The sequence below is a fragment of the Mirounga angustirostris genome, unplaced genomic scaffold (assembly GCF_029215605.1).
Source record: "Mirounga angustirostris isolate CCGP_5_RB_7025 unplaced genomic scaffold, mMirAng1.0.hap1 SCAF_15, whole genome shotgun sequence".
Classification (NCBI taxonomy): Eukaryota; Metazoa; Chordata; class Mammalia; order Carnivora; family Phocidae; genus Mirounga; species Mirounga angustirostris.
Genome location: NW_026991723.1, coordinates 56,990,086 through 57,008,414, shown reverse-complemented (window position 1 = coordinate 57,008,414; position 18,329 = coordinate 56,990,086). Strand labels below are relative to the sequence as shown.

Here is an 18,329-nt window from a genome sequence, read left to right as displayed (position 1 = left end):
GGTAGAAATTAGCCATCCAGACAGTTTGGTCTAGTGCCACCAAGCCAGTTTCACATTCCTGAGAGAATTTGATCAGCCCAGTATAGCCTCTGGACTGGTCCTCCCTGAGCCAGGAGGCCACCTCTGGATCTCTGATCTGGAGATCTGGCTTACATCAAGCAGACACCTACATGTGGCGTCCCCCTAACATTGTTGGGCGGCCTCCCTGAAAGGTGTCTTCTACAAGCACTTATTACGTAGTTTTGCATTGTTGAGGCAGGATTATAGAAGCAAATAAGATAAATCCCCTGCTCTTTGAATTGGGAGGACGTTATTAGCTTACTGGGGGAGAGAGACAAAGATTTTAAAGCAGTGTGATACAGTCTAAGTGTTGTAGAAGAGAGCTATCTGGAAAACCTATAAGAGAAAAACTTAACCAGCCTGGATATTTAGGAGATATTCAGAGAAGACATGTCAGAACTGAATCATGAACGGTAAGTACAAGCTGGCCGTTGTAAGTACAAGTAAGTACTTGTAAGTACAACGGTACAACGGTAAGTACAAGCTGGCCGGGAAAGAAGGGAAAAGCATTTCTGGCATTGTGAATAGCATGAGCATGAAACGAAATAATTACATTTCATTGAAAATTTGTGTGTGAATAATAGTTGTTAAGCTGTTATTTCTAGAGCATAGGTCCACGGCAGGATGTAAAGCTAGAGAGAGAGAGAGATTGGGGCCAGATTGAGGAATCTTTTTTTTTTTTTAAGATTTTATTTATTTATTTGAGAGCGAGACAGAGCACAGAGGCAGAGGGAGAAGCAGGCTTCCCGTGGAGCAGGGAGCCTGATGCAGGGCTTGATCCCAGGGCCCTGGGATCATGACCTGAGCCGAAAGCAGACATTTAACCGACTGAGCCACCCAGGCGTCCCCAGATTGAGGAATCTTGATGCCAGGATAAGGAGTTTAGATTTAGGTAAAGAGGAACCAGTGGACTTTTTTAAAGATTTATTTATTTATTGGGGCGCCTGGGTGACTCATTCAGTTAGGCATCTGACTCTTGGTTTCAGCTCAAGTGGTGATCTTATGGGTTGTGGGATCGAGCCCCTTGTCAGTCTCCTTGTTCAGTGGGGTGTCTGCTTGAAAGATTCTCTCCCTCTGCCCTTCCCCCTGCTCATTCTCTCTCTCTCTCTCTCAAATTAAAGATTTATTTTAGAGAGAGAACATGTGCATGCGAGCGCATGAAGGCAGGGGGAGTGGGGGAGAGAGAATCCCCAAGCCAACTCCCCACTGAGCGCAGAGCCTGATGCAGAGCCCAACCCCACGACTCTGAGCCCATGACCTGAGCAGAAATAAGAGCTCAACCAACTGAGCCACCCATACACCCCTATGGATATATTTTAAGTATTTTTATTTATTTTTGAGAGAGAGAGCGCATGCACGCAAGAGCCTGGGGCAGGGGCAGAGAGAAGCAGGCTCTCCTCTGAGCAGGGGGCCCGATGCAGGACTCCATCCCAGGACCCTGGGATCATGACCTGAACTGAAGGCAGATGCTTTACTGACTCAGCCACACAGGTATCCCACCTATGGATATTTTTAACTGACATTGGGAGGATTGCCATTTTTATGAAGATGACTAATACAGTATAGAGAATAGTTTTGGTGGTAGCCTTGCCTGAAGGCGCAAAGACCAGTTGCAATTGTCCAGAGAGGTGATGAGAAAGAGGATGAGAGGAAGGAGCCAACTGAAAGAATAGTTTCTTCTTTCATAGATCTCTTTCCTGTGCAAGCAGTAGGTTACTTTATATAAAGATTTGACATGATTTGGCTTCATTGCAAGAATTGCTGAGAGGATTTTAAGCTAACTTCTAGACTAAGGTATATGAGGATACAGATTGTTTCTCTCTTGTTCATGGTCACATTGTTAGCACCTAGAACAGTACTTGGTATTTTAGTTGGTGCTGAATGAATGAGAGAGTGAATCATTTAATCCCATAAAGAGTTTAATAAAGACTCAGAAATGTTCTTTCTCTGAGTCTGATCTTTTCAATAAAATGTTTCTCTGAGTTAAATCTTGCAGAGTGGAAAGGGGTTAGGTTGGAAAAGAGGTGGAGAAGAGCATTTCAGGCAGAAGCAGCAACATGACAAAGACATGGAGGCATAGAAGAGAATGGTGTGTGTGCGACAGATATCTCTTATCTTGTCATGTCTCCAGTCACTCCAGCAGACCTAATTTTTTTTTTTTTTTAAAGATTTTATTTATTTATTTGAGACAGAATGAGAGACGGAGAACATGAGAGGGAGGAGGGTCAGAGGGAGAAGCAGACTCCCCGCCAAGCAGAGAGCCTGATGCGGGACTCGATCCCAGGACTCCAGGATCATGACCTGAGCCGAAGGCAGTCGCTTAACCGACTGAGCCACCCAGGCGCCCGGGAATTGTTTTGTTTATAAGTTTCTGTGCATGGGTAGATGAGAATTAGATACATAAAATACGTCCAAACTGGCAGAAAACCTTTAGTCAGGTTCTTTAGGTCCATAGTCTAATGCTCGTCCTCTTTGAAGCTGTCTTTAAATCCCAGGCAGAATTTGCTTGCTGATCTGTGTTCATGTAATGTATTATGCCTGTCTCTGTTGTATTTTCTTATTTTCATATTTCATTTGACTAATAGCCCTGACTATGCCTTTAATATTTCCCAGGGTCTAACATGTAGTAGACATTAATTAAAGTTTGATGGATAATTGAGTGAATGGGTGTTTATACCCAGCGTTAGCCACATGAAAGAGAAACTGTCAGCTTCTGTGTCCATTTTCTTGTAGCTCTTTGTGGTGGACGTGCAGACAAGCCAGATCACCAAGATTCCCATTCTGAAGGACCGGGAGCCTGGAGGTGTGACCCAGCAGGGCTGTGGCATCCATGCCATCGAGCTGAATCCCTCTAGAACTCTGTTAGCCACTGGAGGAGACAACCCCAACAGTCTTGCCATCTACCGGCTACCTACACTAGATCCTGTGTGTGTGGGTGATGTAAGTTTTCCCAGTAACTGTAGTTAGAGGTAGCTTTGTTTTTTAGCAGAGCATGGTAGGTAACTTGGACCCTCCTCCCACATGCCCCCTGGGAAGGAATAGTTTCCTCTAGATTTCTGCTGACTACAAGGGTATGGGGGTGAGGTGTGAGGTTAGAAATATCAGAATGGAGACTGAACTCCCCCCATAGGGAGGTATATTGACAGAGAGCGCGTGTGTTTGATAAAGCGGTGAGTGGCATACTTTGGGGGCCAGCAGCAGTGGGTTGGTGTTTTAATCCAGTGTCCATATATCTCCCACTGCCCATAGTCAGAGAGCAAAGTTTATTAAATCATTCAACTATTTATTGAGCTTTTTATGTCCAGGAATTGTTTTAGACACTGGGGCATGCAGTGAATAAAACAGATAAAGCTCCCCACCTCTTGAAGCCTGCATTCTAGTGGAGGGAGACATATAAACCAGTACATAGATCAATAAATATTTACCAGCAGTATGTCAGAGTGTGATAAGTGCCATGGAGAAGAGTAAAGGCAGATTAAAGGGATAGAGAGAGTGGTGGAGAATGCTATTTCAGAAAATGGTCAGGGAAGTCCTCATTGATAAGAATGACATTTGAGTAGGGAGACAGAAGAAGTGAGAGTGAGTGCAAGTCATGTTGATGTCCGGAGGAAAAGAGTTCCAGACAGGAGGAACAGTGAAGAGGTATGGTATAGCTGTTGTACCAGGAAGCACGGAGGAGAGTGGTAGGATGAGGTTAGAGGGATAGAGGTGGGTGATTGTATGTAGGAGCCCAAAATAAGACATCCAGATGTAGAAGGCCAGAGCTCTGTGTCTACCAGACATGTTCATTGCCCGTAGGAATGCCAGTTTCATTCCAGCTTTGAGCTCCTCAAGATAGAAGTTAAAAATTGTGGGATCCTGCCCTATGGGTTAAGATCATCAGAGATCAGAATTATAATTTTCAGTCAGACTGTATGCTTTTCAGGAGTGTGAGTTGTAATCCTTTTTTACTAATTTTTCCCCCCCCTCTCTCTCTACCGTTCACTCCTCTCCAAGGATGGACACAAGGACTGGATCTTTTCCATTGCATGGATCAGTGATACTATGGCGGTGTCTGGTAAAATTGACCTTTTGTATGGAGTTTTGATGTGGCAGGGAGGGAGGGAGGCTAGAAGTTGAAAGGTATAGTATTGTGATTGGAAATAGCCCAGTAAACAGACCATTGGCCAGGAAATCTTATTACCAATATTGGCTCTTTCTCTTACTTACTGTGTGTCCTTGGGTAAGTCATTTCCCTTGTATATTCCTGATCTGGAAAGAGGAGTTACCAGCATTCTTCATTTATTACTCGTACTCTGCCTTGTTCCCAAAAGGATGTGTGACAGCATGTTAGCCACAACATTTTTGTGGGGCTTCATTGTGACAGTGGTTGTGAAAGTGTTTTGACATAGTTGATATAAAGTATTAGGAGTAGTTATTTTCTGTACAACTATATAGTGTGTTTCTTGTTGATGAAAGCTGTACAGGATTGGGGGAATTTCTTTCCCAGTGGTAGACATCAGAAAAAAATATATGGAAATGAGTGTAGAGAAGGTAATCTAGAGATACACAAATGCTTTCTGGATACCCACAGCAGCCTAGAAAGTAGGCTCAGAGTGCTAACCAGTTTTGCTCAGGACCCATATGTAAAATTACTATCCCCCAGTTCTAGATTCCCAAATAAAAATAATCATAATAGTAGCTAAATTAAGTGCCTCACATATGTTATTTCATATAATCTTCAGAACAGTACTAAAAGGTTTGCATTATTAGCCTCATTTCACAAATGAGAAAATTTAAATTCTGAGAGGTTATAATTACCTGCCAGAGGCCACACAAATAGTGACAGGTGGAATCAGGATCTGAATCCAGATCTGATTTCAAAGCCCATACTTAGTACTGCTACAACAGGGGCACCTGACTGGCTCCGTCGGAAAAGCATGTGACTCTTGAACTTGGGGCCATGAGTTCAAGCCCCACACTGGGTGTAGAGATTACTTAAACAAATGAAACTTAAAAACAAACAAACATCTACTCCAGAAGCCAATATTGCACTGTATGTTAATTAACATTTTAAATAAAAAAACAAACAAGAACTGCTACTAACAAAGCTAAGAGAACATAAATATTTCTTCTTTCAGTTCTTTTCCAAGAACTTTCCCCCTTCTTATGTTCCCTCTCTGTCAAATAAATAAAATCTTAAAAAATAAAAATAAAAATAAAAAAGATTTTATTTATTTGATAGAGAGCACAAGAGCAGGGTGAGGGCAGAGGGAGAAGCAGACTCCTCGCTGAGCAGGGAGCCCGATGTGGGGCTCGACCCCAGGACTTCAGGATCATGACCCGAGTCGAAGGCAGACGCTTAAATGACTAAGCCACCCAAGTGCCCCCATGTCACCTTTATAATAGGGATTAGTGCCCAGAGTCCTGGGATCGAGTCCCACGTTAGGCTCCTTGCTCAGTATGACAGTAACCTGTATTAAATGTGGTTGTTGGGAGCCAGGACTTGGCTTTGCTTTGGGAGCCTCCCATCCTTCAGATAACCTGCCAACATCTATGTTTTCAGGCTGATAACTCCCAAGTCTACATTTTCTCAACAGTGTAGCAGGTTTTAAGAACATTGGCTCTGATATTAGAGGTCGAATTTGAATCCTGGTCCTACCACTTAGTAGCTCTGTGGTCTTGGGCAAGACCACTTAAGCTTTTTGAGATTTGGTTTTCCTCATCTGTAACATGGATACTTCAGAGGGTCATTGAGAAGATTAGAGGAAATACAGCATAGTGGCTGCTGTTTTGAAAATGCTTAGGGGCGCCTGGGTGGCTCAGTCAGTTAAGTGTCTCTTGATTTCAGCCCAGGTCATGATCTCAGGGTTGTGAGATTGAGCCTCACGTAGGGCTCTGTGCTGGGCGTGGCTTGTGCTTAAGATTTTCTCTCTCCCCCTCCCTCTGCCCTCTTGCCCTCTCTCTCTAAAAAAAAAAAGAACAACAAAAAAGAAAATGCTCAATACTTGTTAACCGATGTTAATATTTAGACTTGATGATGAGTATTAACCCCTGAACATTCTACCTCAGACTCAGCATATTCATACTCATCATCTTTCTTCCAAGATCCCCTCTCCCCCATTGGCATACATTTGTGACTGCTTTTACCTTCCACACAGGTACACGGCCAGAAAACTAAGACTCCTCTTAGGATCTTGTCTCCTTTGATTACCAAGCCACATTGATACTGTTTTCTTTTTTTTTTTTTTTTTTTTTTTGGTACTGTTTTCTGAAATATCTCTTATAAACATTATGTCACTTATACTTCAATAAGTAGGAAAAACATAACAAAAAAAACTTCTTAGATACAATTTCTTCTCTGTCTTCTCTGCTAGCATGCTCATCATCTATATCTTGAATTACCCCTAATATCCTTCCATATTTTTTCTCTGCTTCCATTCTTGTCTCCTCCAATCCAGTCTTCATGATGCTGCCAAACTAGTTCTTTAAATAATTTTTTCTGGGACACCTGGGTGGCTCAGTTGGTTAGGCATCTGCCTTTGGCTCAGGTCATGATCTCAGCGTCCTGGGATCAAGTCCCACATCAGGCTCTCTGCAGGGAGCCTGCTTCTCATTCTGCCTTCCACTCCCCCTGCTTGTGCGCTCATGCATGCACACCTCTCTCTCTTTCTCTGGCAAATAGGTGGATAAAATATTTGAAAAATAATAATAATATTTAAAAAATAATTTTTCCTTATTATAAACGTAATATGTGTTTATCATAAATTTTTTATACATATATTTTAAGATTTATTTATTTGACAGAAAGCACAAGCAGGGGGAGTAGCAGAGGGAGAGGGAGAAGCAGGCTCTGTGCTGAGCAGGGAGCCCAACGCAGGACTTGATCCCAAGACCCTGAGATCATGACCTGAGTGGAAGGCAGACGCTTAATCAACTGAGCCACCCAAGCGCCCCCATAAGAAATTATTTTTTTTTTTAAGATTTTTTATTTGGGCGCCTGGGTGGCTCAGTTGGTTAAGCGACTGCCTTCGGCTCAGATCATGATCCCGGAGTCCCGGGATGGAGTCCCGCATCGGGCTCCCTGCTTCTCCCTCTGACCCTCCCCCCTCTCATGTGCTCTCTGTCTCTCTCATTCTCTCTGTCTCAAATAAATAAATAAAAAATCTTTAAAAAAAAAAAAAAAAGATTTTTTATTTATTTATTTGAGACAGAGAGAATGAGAGAGACAGAGAGCACATGAGAGGGGGGAGGGTCAGAGGGAGAAGCAGGCTCCCTGCCGAGCAGGGAGCCCGATGCGGGACTCCATCCCGGGACTCCGGGATCATGATCTGAGCCGAAGGCAGTCGCTTAACCAACTGAGCCACCCAGGCGCCCCCCCATAAGAAATTTTTTTAATACAGAAAAACAAAAAAGGCAATAAGAATTATCTTCAATATCTCTACCCAGGGATAACCACTGTTAATATTTTGAAATATATCTTGCCAATCATTTTTCAGTACATATTTTTTTAGTTGGTTAAAATGGGATCATACAGAGGGATGAATATATAAATGTGCCAAGTATAATAAAATGTTGATTGTAGGATATAGATGTAATTGCACAATTCATTGTAAAATTCTTTCAGTTGATTTCAGTATGCTTGAATTTTTCATAATAAAACTTGTGTAGTTTTATTTTTTAATTTGCATAATAAACCATGCATAGTTCTCCAGATGTGTCCTTCTCAACCGTTTTCTAGATTTCACTTGTAACAAAACCTCTGCTTTGAATCCCTGCCCATAAGCCTTATGATGCAAACAAATTGGATGATATTTTTCTCGCATTAGATAAATTTTACTACTAAGCATTCAGGAGATTTACAGTGTTGGGAAGGGCACCTTCTAGTCTAAAGGAGAGTTGGCAGATAACTTTACTGGAAAGGAATTTTATTTTTACTTATTTTATCTATCTATCTATTTATTTGTTATTTTTAGGTAGGCTCCACGCCCAGCGTGGAGCCCAGTGCGGGGCTTGAACTCAGGACCCTGAGATCAAGACCTGAGCTGAGATCAGGAGTGGGATGGTTAACCAACTGAGCCACCCAGGTGCCCCTGGAAAGGAATTAAGTGCTTCATTATTGTGTGCTAAGGAAGACTACTTTTTAAGTATTCATTTTATGTAGAACAGTCTTTATTTTTTTAAGTAATCTCTGCATCCAACATGGGCCTTGAACTCAGGACCCCGAGATCAAGAGTGGCATGCTGTACCAACTGACCCAGGTGCCCCATACAGTCATTTCTAACATGGGAATTATGTTCCCTGTGGATCCATGGAAAGCCTTCAAGAGGTTCATGAACCTCACTGAAATTGAATGTACAATGTGGTGTTTTGTGTATTTCTCTAGAGAAAGGGGTCTTTAACATTCCTAGGTCTCTCAGAGGCATATACAGTCAGAAGAGATTAAGCACCACTGATTTAAGGTGGAGGGTCCCAAACCCTACTGCCCAACAGACATCACCTGTGCATGCATGCCCAAGAGACCTAAGCATTTGGCTTGGAAAATTACTGAGCTTTCTCAAACTGTATAGTACTCTCTCTCTCAAAAAATCTCACCAAAGGCTAAAGGTTATATTTTAGGTCCTACATCTTAGTTGAATCATTCCTCTTGTAGCTGTTAATGTATACTGTTCTCTGTTTTGCAGTGGGCCACCTGACCAAGCTTTAGTGCACATGAGGATGATGTACAAAGAGTTAGACTAAGAAAGCACATCTTGGTTTCTTTAGGACTGTCCCATAGAGAGTTGGGTATGTCTGACATCTGTGATCTCCTTGCCCTGTAGGCTCACGTGATGGCTCTATGGGACTCTGGGAGGTGACAGACGATGTGTTGACCAAAAGTGATGCAAGGCACAATGTGTCGCGGGTCCCTGTGTATGCTCACATTACTCACAAGGCCTTAAAGGACATTCCCAAGGAGGACACAAACCCTGACAACTGCAAGGTCCGGGCTCTGGCCTTCAACAACAAGAACAAGGTATGAGCTCGTCAAAGAGGAAGTGTCTTTCTCTTGCTTCAGCTTCTGGACTTACATCTTGGCACTTGGCTTCTCCTTCCAAGTCAGTCCTTGCTAACATAGCTTAGTTCTGAGCCCATGGAGGATTGAAGGCTGAGGGTTGCTGGTAAAAAATTACAACTGAGATTATGGAACCCATCCCTTGGATTGAGCTCTGCAGTATTTTTCTGGAGGGTCCATATTTGTGGGTCAGCTTCTCAGAGTTCACCTAGGGCCACTCTGATTTGACTGTCTCTCATTTGCACATGCCTTTGCAGGTGCTCTATTTTGGGTGTGATTTTCATACATGCCTCTAAAAACTATCGCTTTTTTCTCTTTGGTATTCAGTTTCTTTTCATTCTTCACTGCCTCTTCTCAACCTGCCAGCAGGTCTTACCTAGTCATTGAGTCAGATCTGAAAGAGGGGGTATTAAGTAGAACGTTGGGATGGGGACTCAGAGCCAAAGGAGGAGAAAAGATCCCAAAATCTGAATCAGGCTACATTTTGAAGGGTAGTTCCCTTAATCTCCTATCTCCTGGTCATAATTATGGCCTTGAGATAGATTTAGATCCTCCACTCATAGAAGCTCTCATACTGCCATTTATGAAACTGTCCTTCATGTGTGTGCTCTGCTGGAACTATCCAACAGGATGTCATGGGAATGATTGCATAGTAAGAGCTTTTGGAATCATGGGTGTTTACATTACTGCTAGAACCCGGCTTCCTTCTTGAGTTCTCCCAAAAAGCAACCTTGATTTAATATGCTGTCCAGCTGCATTCCATAGAATGAGATGATGAGCTGACAATCCCTGGCCCCCAGGGGATAAGAATGAATGAAGAATGGGAGGACCCCAACCTTCAAGATCTTTCCTTGCATACTACTGTTTATTAGTTGCTACAGATTGAAATATAACCTGTTTTTCATTGCTCTTGTAGGAACTGGGAGCAGTATCTCTGGATGGTTATTTTCATCTCTGGAAGGCTGAAAATACACTGGCTAAGGTGTGATGAACATGACTTAGTGGTTTTACCTAAAAATTCACCTTTTGGTTAAAGTCCTTTATTCTCTCTGAGCCTTTGCATCCTTGTCTAAAGCACCAGTTTTCCAAAGGTCTGGGCATGTTAATGCACAGTGCATGGAATTCTGAGTCTGACAGGCCTCTCTTAAAAGTCATTTAAAGAGATCGGAGGGGGAGAATCTTTAACATTGCAAGGACTTGCTGAGAGACTCCTTCAGCTTGCCGTCCTCCAGTCCACAAGGCATTTAAGTATTTGCTTATGGATTATTGACCATTTGGCATGTTGAAAGGGCAGGAAAACCTAGAAGTTAGAAATCACCAGTAACTGAAAACCAATTAAACTAAGATAAACTATCTCTGAAATAATAGGTATTGAGAATATTGATAATCTTTACAAGCAACCTCTGCATAAAGTCAAACCTACCTGTGAGTCCCTCTTCTTGTCCCAAAGGCCTTTGCTGCTTATTGCTTCTGTGATAGACTCTTTCTCAAGAGGAAGCATAGCTCCAGGAATTACTGACCACTTCATGTCAAGCAGCCTTTGAGCTCCACTGACCTTGCTTGGTACCTTACATGCAGTAGGCAGCCACTAAAGATTGGCTGAATGAGAAGGATCCAGGGTTAAGGCTGAGTGTTGTTAGCTGAGGTTGAGCCAGTCCCGTGAGTGGGCTTTTTGTAGTGTACAACTCCTGTACAATTGGGAAGCTAGGCTGAGGGTAGCCAGAAATCAGCCCTTTTATCTGAAGACCAGTGAGGAGGGTGGTAGCAGAGAAGGTCATGGCAGAGAACAGAGTGTGACCTTGGCTTTAGTGCCCAGGGGTTATTCCTGGAATAAGCCGTAGGTCTAGGCCTTTCTGCTTCTGATTATTTAATTCCAGCTTAATCTTTTCCCCTAATCAGCCCTCTTCAAGTACTGAGATCTTAATTGCATATTACAATCACCCTCTCTTTCTCTTATTTACTTAGTGATGGAACAGGACATTATTTTTGTCTTTTTGTCTCTGACTTTGTGTGGCTTATCTATGAAGGAAGCCCACAGAATTGGGCATCTAACTAGGAACACTGCCCTGTAGTATGCTCTCTGGTATTGCCATGGGTGCATCACTCTTTTCTCTGTTTCAGCTCCTCTCCACCAAACTACCGTATTGCCGTGAGAATGTGTGCCTGGCCTATGGTAGTGAATGGTCAGTATATGCAGTGGGCTCCCAAGCTCATGTCTCCTTCTTGGATCCACGGCAGCCATCATACAACGTCAAGTCTGTTTGCTCCAGGGAGCGAGGCAGTGGTAAGAGTCCTGGTATGGCCCCTATTCAACAGGAAGATGTTACAGAAGATGAGACCTTCCACCTTCAACAACCTTAAAGATTTAAGGGTTAAAATTGTTCAGAGCGGGGCGCCTGGGTGGCTCAGTCATTAAGCGTCTGCCTTTGGCTCAGGTCATGATCCCGGGGTCCTGGGATGGAGCCCCACATCGGCTCCCTGCTTGACGGGAGGCCTGCTTCTCCCTCTCCCTCTCCCACTCCCTCTGCTTGTGTTCCCTCTCTTGCTGTGTCTCTCTCTGTCAAATAAATAAAATCTAAAAAAAAAAAAAAAATTTGTTCAGGGGAGAAATGATGAGGGAGCAGAAGGCTAGCTGAAGACAAAGCATAAGCTGACACCCTGCAACCTCCCCCAACCCCCCACTCCTAGGTGGGACATGAGTGACATTCTTCCAGGGATCTCCCAACTATCTTAATATTAATACCTTGCTAGAGGGGAAAACAGCCTTAACTTGACAATGGCAAGACCTCTGCTATCTTGTAGGTCCGTCCTCTTTAACATATGAAAGTTCTTTTGAAACCTCCCTTTTCCTTCCCCCAACTCCTGAGTCTATAATCAGCCACTCCTCAAGACCCTGGGGCAGCAGCTCTTTCTGCCCGTGGGTCCTGTCCCTGTGCTTTAATAAACCACTATTTTGCACCAAAAAAAAAAAAAAGTCCCACTATGCCCCTGAGGCTTATAGCTGCATTGCAAATAGGTTTTTGGTTTGGTTTTTTTTTTAAGATTTTATTTATTTATTTGACAGAGAGAGAGCGAGAGCAGAAACACAAGCAGGGGGAGTGGGAGAGGGAGAAGCAGGCTTCCCTCCGAGCAGGGAGCCCGATGCGGGACTCGATCCCAGGACCCCGGGATCATGACCTGAGCCGAAGGCAGACGCTTAACGACTGAGCCACCCAGGTGCCCGCAAATAGGTTTTGACTTTCAGTTTCTACATTGGTTTCCAAACAAGTATAGTGATGGTTATGAAACCTGGTGGAGGTGTTTGGTGACTCAGGAAGAGAGCTTAAAAACCTGCAAATGGCAGCAGAGCTTTAAGCCACCACAGGCAAATTTGTGGCCACGTGAAGCCTTTAGTGGAAACCAATAGTCAGGATATTGGTGGTTTTCATATTCTTTCACAGATCTTGACTTTCTGTCCTGTGGTAATTTTTTGCTCGTGCCCTGCCTGAACTGTAAAATTCATATATGCTAAGGGATGATGTGCAGTGAGGAGGAGTTTACTGAGGGCATGAGGAAACTTTTGAGGATGGTGGATATATTCGTTATTTTGATTGTGGTGGTAGTGTCGTGGATATATATATATATATGTTAAAACTTTAAATTGTGTACTTTAAATATGTGCAGTGTATTGTTTGTCAGTTATACCTCAGTAAAGCTGAAGAAAATACTTAGTTTAGTTCTGACCACTGGGTGAATTTAGCTTCAGCCTCCCATCTTTTATAACATATTTTCTCTGAGAACAATCTTTCTTTATCAAGGAATAAAAAGACTTATGTTTGTACTGTACTTTAAGATTTCAAAATATCTTGGGCGCCTGGGTGGCTCAGTTGGTTAAGCGACTGCCTTCGGCTCAGGTCATGATCCTGGAGTCCCGGGATCGAGTCCCGCATCGGGCTCCCTGCTCGGCAGGGAGTCTGCTTCTCCCTCTGACCCTCCTCCCTCTCATGCTCTCTGTCTCTCATTCTCTCTGTCTCAAATAAATAAATACAATCTTAAAAAAAAAAAGATTTCAAAATATCTTTATCTGCCAACTTACTTCATCTTACCCAGAACCCTTTGGGAAGCAGGTAGGAAAAGGTAAGGTTAATGTTAACCCTGCTTTATAGATGAGGAGACTGAGACCCAGAGCAGTTAAATAACGGGCTCAACATCATACAGATTGGTGGGATAACAGCCATAGACTAGAATCTAGATCATTCAGGTTAACAAAGTATATTTCTTTTTTTTTTTTTAAGATTTTATTTATTTATTTGACAGAGACACATGAGAGAGGGAACACAAGCAGGGGGAGTGGGAGAGGGAGAAGCAGGCTTCCCGTGGAGCAGGGAACCCAATGCGGGGCTCGATCCCAGGACCCTGGGATCATGACCTGAGCCGAAGGCAGACGCTTAACGACTGAGCCACCCAGGCACCCCAACAAAGTATATTTTCTTCATCTCACTGTTTCCCTTCTCAGGCAAAAATGTGGCTGTATTATCCTGGAAGTCCTAAAAGGCACAATATGGTTTACAATTTAGCCTCTCTCTTCCAAGTAGTGTTTATTTTCATGCAGATACTGCAAAAGTGGCTTTTGTTTGGGGTTTGTTTTCAATTATAGTTAAGACACTCATGGTGCAGAACAGAGAGAATAATGTGTGCAGTGAGAGTTGTAAGGGGAAGAATAAATAGGCTTGGCTGGAATAACATCTATAATGAAAAAGCTTTAAGAGGGGCGCCTGGCGGGCTCAGTTGGTGGAGCATGCAACTCTTGACCTCTGAGTTCTAGGTTCAAGTACCATATTGGGTGTAGAGATTACTTAAAAATAAAATCTTTAGGGGTATCTGGCTGGCTCAGTCGATGTAGCATGCGATTCTTGTTTTGGGATTGTGAGTTTGAGCCCCATGGTGGGTAGAGAGATTTTTTTTTTTTTTTAAAGACTTTATTTATTTATTTGAGAGAGAGAATGAGAGAGAGAGCATGAGAGGGGTGAGGGTCAGAGGGAGAAGCAGACCCCCTGCCGAGCAGGGAGCCCGATGCGGGACTCGATCCCGGGACTCCAGGATCATGACCTGAGCTGAAGGCAGTCGTTTAACCTACTGAGCCACGCAGGCACCCCAAGATTTTTTAATTTTAATAAGCCACTGGGTGGCTCAGTCGGTTAAGCGACTGCGTTCGGCTCAGGTCATGATCCTGGAGTCCCGGGATCGAGTCCGGCATTGGGCTCCCTGCTCAGCAGGGAGGCTGCTTCTCCCTCTGACCCTCCCTCCCCCCTCTCGTGTGCACGTGCGCTCTCGCTCTCTCTCATTCTCTTTTCAAATAAATAAATAAAATCTTTAAAAAAAATTTAAAAATCTTAAAAAATTAAAAATTAAAGGTTTTTTTTTTAAAGTAGGCTCCATGCCCAACATGGAGCCCAATGCAGGGCCTGAACTTAAAGCCCTGAGATCAGGACCTGAGCTGAGATCAAGAGTCTGATATTTAACCAACTGAGCCACCCAGGCACCCCTAAAATAAAATCTTAAAAAAAAAAAGCTTTATGAGATTTGGTTATTATTACAGGAGTAGCCTAATAAGGAAATACTGATTCCACAGATATTATCAAGCACCTCTTATGTGCCAAGAGACATCTTTGTATCCCATGCACTTATTTGATCCACAGATGCAATACCAGATAAAGACCTCTTGCAGTGCCATGGTAGTGGTTTTAGGTCAGATGGGAAGAAGTCCTTTTTAATACAATGATTTGTAAATATGCAGATTACCCTGTTTCAGTATAGGTTGAAAACATACTGAAGGAGAGTTTAGAGTTATGAAAGATGACTCCATAGTGAGTCTAGGGGAGGAAGGTTCCAGGTACACTTAAGGTCTTAGGCCAAAGGCATCTTAGGAATCACCAGGCCTCAGGTACTTCTCTAGGGCTTATGGAAGGGTTCCTGTTAGTGTATGAATGGGCATTGTGGCACCAGGGTTCTCAGGCTTTCACATGAGCTTAACTTGCCACGTAGACCTGGGAAAGGCTGTCTGGTATTTGGAGGTGCCATGTGAACTCAGTGCCAGAGAAATACAGGTTAGCAGACTGTCAGTGTGTGCTCTCCCTACTCATTGCCGTTTACTTTTCTCTCAGGGATCCGGTCAGTGAGCTTTTATGAGCACATCATCACTGTGGGCACAGGGCAGGGTTCCCTGCTGTTCTATGACATCCGAGCTCAGAGATTCCTGGAAGAGAGGCTCTCAGCTTGTTACGGGTCCAAGCCCAGACTAGCAGGGGAGAATCTTAAATTAACTACTGGCAGAGGCTGGCTGGTGAGTAAGCCCCTGCCTGACATGGTTACTGAATAGTGACAGAAAAATTTTCTTCAGTCTACCCACCTGCTCCCACCCCCACTGATAAATCAGCTACCCACATAATTTTTCAATGGTAAGAGGCACTCCTTAGAGCAGCGAAAGGCACTTTCCCTTGATTTTGCTTCTGTGTCTACATGTCCATGGGAAAACTTGAAGCCCAGTAAGATAAGCTAACTGGGATTCCCCGCAGGTGATAATGGAGCAGGAAGGTGAAGGATCCACCCATTGTGGCTGCCATTGAATTACTAAAAAGTTTGGTTCTGGCCGTCCTGAGACCTTAGGGTGATATAGCGGTTCTTCAGCCTGTTCAGTTCCTCCCTAATGTTCATTTGGAAAAATGAGGCTCCAAGTCCCATGAGCACCAGTCAGAGTCTCCTGACATCAGATTAGACGCAGGATCCTCTCCTCTTAAGACCAGAAGGCATTCCTGTCCCTTTCTTTCCTTTTCTCTGCCCCATGGCCTAGAGGCGCTAACAGAGTCTCGTTTTCTTCCCGTAGAATCATGATGAAACCTGGAGGAATTACTTTTCGGACATTGATTTCTTCCCCAATGCTGTTTACACCCACTGCTATGACTCGTCCGGAACGAAACTCTTTGTGGCAGGAGGACCGCTCCCTTCAGGGCTCCATGGAAACTATGCCGGGCTCTGGAGTTAATGACAACTAACTCACTCCCAAAATGCAGAGATTTACACTAACTTCCATCCTTCGTTTTCTTGTTTCTTTTGATTTCTTCCAACTGTGTGAGGCCCTCATTTTAGTGGGAACACGAGAGTTTGCCTATGGCTTAGGCACTTGACAGGAAGCCCTGTACAGAAATCTGAAGTGTTTTGTTGTTGGTTTTTTTCTTTTGCTTTTGGTAATCCGAATTTTCCTGTCTTTTTTCTTTCTGGCTTCTCAACCAAACATTGTTAATTCTTATTTTTTCTTTAAGTGACACACACTCTCCCCTTTCGCTTCTTTAGGCTGGCATACTCATTCTCACCCTTACTTCATTCTTGAGAGGTAGGGCTCCTTTATAATTATGTGGTTGCTGTCAGACTTTCTGTGAAAGTTTGGGGGCTGTGTGTGTGTGTGTGTGTGTGTGTGTGTGTGTGAGAGAGAGAGAGAGAGAGAGAGAACTTGGGTGCCTGCAAACACCGTGTGTTGCTGAAATTACCTGGAGTAAGAATTACTTGTAATTAAAATATTTATATAAAAAAAACAACTTTATTCACAGAGTCAGCTTTGGGACTAGTCTTTATCTTGTTTTTTAAAAGTCTAACAGCACTGATTATAGGAAGTAAAAACAGAAAGAAAAACAATCACCACCAGGAAAACCCTTTGAATCAGATTGCAGGCTTCCTAGTGACGCTCATCCCAGGACTCCGGAATGATCCGTCCCCTACCCAACTTCCCAACTTTGTGTTCCCCAGGTGAGAATACTTCTGTGTGTCATTTCCACTTTAATTTCCCATCTGCTTAGCCAGTGGCCACTCCCTTAAAATATCAGGGTCTCCATCCGGATGCAGTTCTGGAGGCTGCAGAAGGCTTGGTAGAGCTTGGTATACCGAGAATCCCCATCCCAGCCTTCCTTTTCCTTCTTCAAACAAGACCTGGTCTGGTATCTCAGGGGCCCGGAGCAGGGGGGCCTTAAGTCTGCTAAGATCCACATACTCAGTCCCCTTGGCTTTGGGGAGAAACTTCTCCTCTGCCTTCCTTCTCATCTCCCCAGTGGGTTTTGCTTTGCTTTTCTAAATTGGCTTCAGTCCGGGGGGGGGGGGGGGGATAAGCAGGGGGTTTATCTGTGTGTCGCGAGTGCTTCGTGTGTGGACTGTTCGTTTCCTTCCTAGTGGGGCTGGAGTTGAAGCCGCCTCCCGTTTTGTTGGCTCAGCCCTGGGATGGTGATGGGCGGCCTATAGCCAGCAGCACTGCGCATGTAAAGGCATTGATGTGACTAGTAATTTGTTCCTCCCTCGAACTGTGTTTAGTCTGAGGTTTTGAAACTTGCAGGCAACTGATTGACCATGACGTCCAGTTATTCCTTGCTTTTTACGCATCATGTTGCAGATAGCAGCTGCTCCCACCCCCAGATTCCTCCTCCATTCTAAGCAGATACTCTGCTTCTGTCAACAGCCCATCCCGGGGAAAGGAAAAGTCATATTATTCTTGCACTCTAGTTTCTAAATTGCTCGCCCAGTTATCCCCCTCTGCTCTGGGTCTAAGTGGGGAGATTGAAAAAAAGAGTGCCTTCTCCTTGATAATGGGGGCTGGTGGGGAAGGGAGACAGCAACCCACCCTATCTTGGTGATACACCAGGTGCACACCACAGGTTCTAGAATTCTCATCTTCTAACCTAGAGAAATAGGTGCTATAAACAGGGAATTAAGTAAAATGCTGGATACTATAGATCTTTTAATTGTCTTAATTTTTTTTCTATTATTAAACTACAAGCTGTAGATTTCTTAGTTCTCACAGAACTTCTATCATTTTAAACCAACTTGTATATTAAAAAAAAAAAGATCTTAAGTAGGATGTTTTGTACTGTTGCCAGACCCTCTTCTGTGATGGGTAATATGTTTGATTGTTTGAGATTTTGTTTTTAAAAATGTAGCACTTGACTTTTTGCCAAGTAAAAAAAATAAATAAATATTATTCCAGTTGCAAAGTGGTTTGAGTGAGTATGTATAGTCAAGAGACAGCAGGAGAAAAAGCCCCAAATGACTGGTTGGAGGGTTACCTTGGGGGGCTCGGATTGCTTGGAGCAAAAGAGGAACACAAGAGTTCCCTCACAGTTAAAGACAGGTCAAGTGCAAACACACAAACACTAAAACCTACTTGTTCTTGGTTCCCAGCCCTGGCCCAAGATCAGTTGCTCTGGGGTCCAGTGGA

The 18,329-nt window shown here is 43.6% G+C and overlaps 1 protein-coding gene across 1 annotated transcript in view; it reads left to right on the top strand.

Annotated features, from left to right (window-relative positions):
- Window positions 1-18,097, top strand: part of DCAF12 (DDB1 and CUL4 associated factor 12) — a 35,394-nt gene extending 17,297 nt beyond the window's left edge. Inside the window, exons 3-9 of the mRNA XM_045882552.3 lie at window positions 2,794-3,000; window positions 4,057-4,117; window positions 8,862-9,055; window positions 10,011-10,076; window positions 11,216-11,378; window positions 15,238-15,416; window positions 15,957-18,097. Of these exons, the coding sequence (XP_045738508.1) occupies window positions 2,794-3,000; window positions 4,057-4,117; window positions 8,862-9,055; window positions 10,011-10,076; window positions 11,216-11,378; window positions 15,238-15,416; window positions 15,957-16,115 (1,029 nt within the window). The 3' untranslated portion in view covers window positions 16,116-18,097. The remainder of the gene's footprint in view (window positions 1-2,793; window positions 3,001-4,056; window positions 4,118-8,861; window positions 9,056-10,010; window positions 10,077-11,215; window positions 11,379-15,237; window positions 15,417-15,956) is intronic.
- The last annotated feature ends 232 nt before the right edge of the window (window positions 18,098-18,329 follow it).